General features: G+C 38.9%; 1 protein-coding gene across 11 annotated transcripts in view; it reads right to left on the reverse strand.

The window, feature by feature from the left end:
- The window catches only part of Ldb2 (LIM domain binding 2), a 329,342-nt gene that overhangs the window by 64,108 nt on the left and 259,565 nt on the right, over positions 1-5,669 (reverse strand). For all 11 annotated transcript variants that reach the window (XM_028765307.1, XM_028765306.1, XM_028765313.1 and 8 more), the window contains exon 3: positions 1,991-2,163. In XM_028765307.1, the coding sequence (XP_028621140.1) occupies positions 1,991-2,163 (173 nt within the window). The remainder of the gene's footprint in view (positions 1-1,990; positions 2,164-5,669) is intronic.

The following is a 5,669-nucleotide window of genomic DNA, read 5'->3' on the forward strand; positions in this document are numbered from 1 at the left end:
ACACACACACACACACACACACACACACACACACACACACACACACACACTGGGGAACAGAGGGAAGATTCCAGACAAAAATGCAGCCAAGAAGCAAACCTCAGTGTCTTAACTAGGATGAGAATAGCACTTGGTGCCTTGTGGATTCCTCAGAAAAGTGGAGTGGGGTGTGGTCTGACACAAGTCTAAAATATCCCGTTATACCCCTTCAGAGCAACTCACTGTGCTCTCTTGTGTGTTTGGACCTGACCTGAGGAAGAAAGACATGGACTAAATCCATGTCTTTAAAAATCCATGTCATAAAAAGGCTCACACAAAATGCTTCTTACAATTTTCAATGGCTGCAGACATTGAATATAGTTTCTGAATGATGGAAAAGTTTCATTTAATTAACATACCTTGTTTCTCTTAAAGCATAAGGAGGTGGCATATTTTATTTGAATCAGCTAAAAGAATTAACATCTGAAACAGAGAGAAAGAGAGAGAGAGGGAGAGAGAGAGAGGGAGGGAGGGAGGGAGGGAGAGAGAGAGAGAGAGAGAGAGAGAGAGAGAGAGAGAGAGAGAGAGAGAGAGAGACTTTTTCTGCACTACTGAGACTTTGAAACCATGGGAGGGAAGGGCGTATGTGTGCATCTTATCTGCATGATTATGAAAATGTCCTCTATCTTCAGAATGAAGCAAGTCAGGGGCAAATTAAGCCTTCATCCCAAAGGACATTTCCTCCATAAGCAAACCTCTTTTCCTAGCATGGACTTCAGCATTCTTACAAAGCAGTTCTTTGATGGATTCCTTTCCACTCTGTTTAACTATTAGGCAGAGAAAAACCCTAGCCCTTGCAACATTAAAAATGCCTATTGTCAAAATCAAGATGCTATGGAGTCAATGGTAGATGAAGGCTTTTCTTTGTATTACATACCTGTGTCCCATGCCTTTGGCTTCATACACCATCATGGGCACTGTGTAAGACTGATATATACTAATGTGGTCAATGATACTAACATGAAACACTGAATTATTATTCATAAAGCAAAATTACACAAGCAACACGTCTCAAGCTTTACAGTATGATTTCTGGTAATTAACCCTGATAATACAACATCGTTTAACTAGAAAGGGCTGTCATCTGTGTTTTGTTCTAAAAGAGATAGCTGTTATCACTAATATCAGAAAAAAAGATTCATGCTGAATTGTAGTCAACATTACATGAGTAAGAATTCGTTAAAAGAAATTTCTGTAGGGTTGAAGGGTCAGCTCACTGGTAGAGCATACATTTAGCATATACAAGGCCTTGAGACTGATCCTCAGGACACAAGAAACAAACAATAAACTTCATTTGCTATATCCTGTGACTATTTGGTTAGTACTATTTTTTCTACCTGGAAGGGGACATACAGGGATCATGTGCTCATACTACGGAGTGGTCCTCAGTGAGGGGACTATTCCACATGTTGGTTTTCTCTCCATGACTGAAGTAACAGGTTGAAAATATGTAGAAGATGGTGTTGTCTCTGCCTTCTCTGATTTACGTTACATATCTTTCGCAGGCTGTGAACTGGGACTCAAATACTGTGTTTTCTGGACCTTCCCATCTTTGCCTGTTTCTTCTTTTTGCTTTATACTCAGCTTCCATCTCTGCTGTGACCAGTGCTGGGTTGCTTGATTGACACACTACAATCCTTGAAACTCTGAGACCACAAGGGTCTTTAGTCTTTAGATTTCCTAGCTCCTCCCCCCCCGTTTTAATTTCAGACGCCTTCCAGATAATAATTAAGGTATAACTAGTGAACTGACTCCCTGTTTGTTCACATTTGAACTTTCTTAACATTTTCAAAATAACTAAGCAAAAATACTGTCTGTACAATAGAAAAGTATTCTTTCAGCTATCAAAGACTTATCTGCATAATAAACAAAGGCTCTATTTTAGCTGCTGAAGTGAAGAAGCAACTGAACTCTTCTTAGGGATGTGGCTGTACCCAAGCCTGGTCCATACCTTGGTAAACATGGGCTTCCCGTGCTGTGTGACCATGGCACACTGGTCGCAGTCTACTGTGATGGATGAGTTGTGGTATGACTCCTTTGAGTGTTTGAGGATGTAGTACAGGTCTGTCACCCCTCCTTCAAATACGGTGCTAAAATAACGGGGGATGAGGGTCCTGCCAATAGCTGTGAAAGAAACACAGAGAAGCAAGCCGTGAACACACATATCCAACCAAAACCACAAACCCACATTGTGACCAGCTGGATCTAGTCACTTCTAGAAACCATGCCAGAAGGTCATTTCTCTTTCTAAACAGCCGTGACCCATCTGGGTTGAAAGTAATAAACTATATCCCTAACTATTTGGGGAAAATGGGACCACCATCTCACCAAGGTATATGTCCATGGAAACCAATAAAATAAGATTTAATAGTTGGAAAATAATGGACAGAGTGCATTTACTCTTGGAGCTTCACATACATTTTTGAGTGAACATATTTTATGAAAAACAAAAGCCAGCCAACCTGCATGGCTTGTTCAACGTGCTATTTACATCTTGATTACCCAACTATGCGGTTTGCCTTTATAAATAACAAGAATATAAATTTTAATATCATGATGCCTTTTAGATTGTGAAATGTGTTGGCATTTTCTCTTTGGGTCTTCAGAAAAATAAAAAACAGGAAATAACTAATTAAGACACAAAAATTAAACTATGGAAAAGGTTAGTATGAAGTTTTCAAAATCATAGGACTTGTAAATAGTCTCCAACTCACATATGCAAATATCAATAAACCTGCCTTTTCTAATATTGTGTCTCAAGCTGCTCTGAGGAATGTGAATCTCTGGTAAGTAACCACATTCTATTCAGGTATCATAACCATGTAGATTTTGAATTTTCTATCTGCTTTTGGGCTAGATAAGCATATATCACTTGACTAAAGGGCCCAGTTAAGAGAACCTGATATCCTCTGCTTTTCTAAATTGATCTTCTCCATTCCATTTGAGTTTGAGCTGAATTTTCTGATATATAATGCCCTCCAACTCAGGGCTAGCCTTCACTTCAGTAGTGAGTTAAAACCCTCTTACAGTGGAAATCCCAACGCATAATATCAGGAACTTTGCTTATGTATAGATTGAAAGATAAAGTGCTAAAATCACTCTCAAGAAATCCAAGGGTTTTGTTTGTTTGTTTGTTTGTTTGTTTAAATAAATCTCTCACATCCATGATTTAATATCTCTCAAAGAGTAAAAAATAATAATTAGGATAAACTACCAATGAAAGCTTTAGCTATTAAAGATCACACACCATTTCATGAAAGTTTAGAATATTTAATTTCATTTTAAACGCATCACTGTTAATCCATCCCATATGGATCTATAGTGCTTTTGTACACAGACTTGGGATAATAAGTATAAAGAGAATCCCCTGCCCAACTGTTACTTGACATGATCCTTAAAGAATCCACACCCGGATGCTGAGCCTTTGAATAATTTATGCTGTTTTTATTGCTTCCTATTGGCTGCAGGTAAGATTAACCAACAAGTGTGTGATGAGCAGTGTAGGATTTTGGTGATGCTATCCCAAATAATCCTTATGTATACATTTCCTAAATACTGCCTAATCCGAAATACTGCACGTTTCTTCTCTGAATATCAAATTCAAATGAGGGTAATTTGAGTCCAGCACATCCCCCCAGCAAATGCATAGCTAATATTACAAAGAAAACTTTAGAGAGCTGAAGACCTTATTGTACTTCGCCAGACAGATAAAATTAATTGAATGTACTTCAGATGTTCTAACTTAAAGCTAATTACCATAAATCAGCTCAAGTATTTTGACAATTTGGAATCTGTACTATTAAGAATAAATACACAGCATAAAAATGAAGTTGAAGGGTGAAATATTTCACTATAACATCCAAGGAATTGTCACATTAAAAAGGTTACTGCAAATAATTGCCACTGGATTCATCACATTGCAGTTTATTCACTACAAATCATATGCAGTTTAATTGCTCAATAGTGCACTTGGCTATATATTAACATATTTTTATACAAGTCTAAAGAAAAAAGTTACAATCTAAGAAAAAAAAATAATGGGAAAAAGTTTGCATTTCTTTAACTTTAACCCTAAGTTTATAATGACTTCCTGAATTCCAGACAAAGTCCAAGTCATACAGGAAACATACTTATAATAGAACGTGGTCCTGTGTATTGAACAGTTTCTAATACAATAGGAGAAGCCTAGACACCAGCATGTGCTGTCAGGTGCACTCCTTTTGTGTTTTATGCTTCCCAGCTCTGATTTGGACCACATAGCCCCTTTCTTCACCTGGAGGCTGCCACTCCCAGTTGAACCTTGGCTGTGCTGGACATGCCAGTTTATGCATCGACTGTCTTCTATTGGCTACTCTAGTTCCTGTGATCTGCTTCAGTTAATAGAACATAACATAGCTACCAAGTGTCACTTTGGGAGGAACTAGAAGGTTCTACCTTATGCTTGGGGACTATGCCCAGCTATTCTATGGTTATCCTACTGTGAAAAGCCCAGCCAAGGAATGTAGAGAGGTGGCCTGAAGAAGAGGGCCCTCTGTTCATCACCCAACATTCATTTTCAGGAGTGAGACCATCTCAGAACTAAGTCAAGATGTCATGGGAAACAGAAATGAGATTCTTCCTACAAACTATATCCATGAAGAAACGATGAATGTCAAGAAACTAGCTGCATTTCAAAATCTATTCCTGACTAAACAAGGAGTTCTCCCACTTATAACTTATAAATCATGGCCACACAAAGAGAAGACAATCAGCACAGTGTCAGTGAACTGACCAGAGCCATTATCTAGGCTGGGAGGAGGTCAATGTTACCCCACTGAAGGTCAATTTGTACCCTCCCAGTCCTCTCCCTCCTCCTCTTCTTTCCTGTACTTTTCCCATCTTCCTTCTTCTTCCCCCTCCTTTCCATTTCATCTCAGGATAGTTCATGTTAGCTTCAACTGTTTGCAAATAGAAAAAACTTGGTTCACGTGTCCCATTCCAACATGGAGATGGTAGTAAATAAGGATATGTTGGGAAGAGAAGTGATGGAGACGATCAATGACAAGGCCTAACCAAGTCTCTATTTGCACACACACTGGGCAAAGCTGCAGGAGATTAAAAGGGATGTCAGAGGCTGTATTAGTTTCCCACTGCTGCTGTAACAAATCACCACAAATGCAGTGGCTTAAAACTTTACAAACGTATTATTACTGTAGAATTTCAACGGTCAAACACAGATCTTGCTCAGCTAATGAAACAGTGTCAGCAGCTGTGGCTTCCCTTCAGGAGGCTCTGGGGAAGCTGTTTTCTTGTTTTGTCTTTCTCAGCATCTACAGGCTGCCTACATTCTTTGTTTATGATTATTTCCTCATCTGTAAACCCAGCAGTAGCAGGTAGGGCCCTCCCTCCCTCTCTCTTTCTTTCTTTCTTTCTTTCTTCCTTTCTTTCTTTCTTTCTTTCTTTCTTTCTTTCTTTCTTTCTTTCTTTCTCTTTCTTTCTTTCTTCTTCCTCCCTCCCTGTCTGTCTTTCTTTCTTTCTTTCTTTCTTTCTTTCTTTCTTTCTTTCTTTCTTTCTTTCTCTCTCTCTCTCTCTCTCTCTCTCTCTCTCTCTCCCTCCCTCCCTCCCTCCCTCTTTCTTTCTTTCTTTCTTTC

The sequence above is a fragment of the Grammomys surdaster genome, unplaced genomic scaffold (genome assembly GCF_004785775.1).
Source record: "Grammomys surdaster isolate TR1022 unplaced genomic scaffold, NIH_TR_1.0 150, whole genome shotgun sequence".
NCBI classification, from domain to species: domain Eukaryota; kingdom Metazoa; phylum Chordata; class Mammalia; order Rodentia; family Muridae; genus Grammomys; species Grammomys surdaster.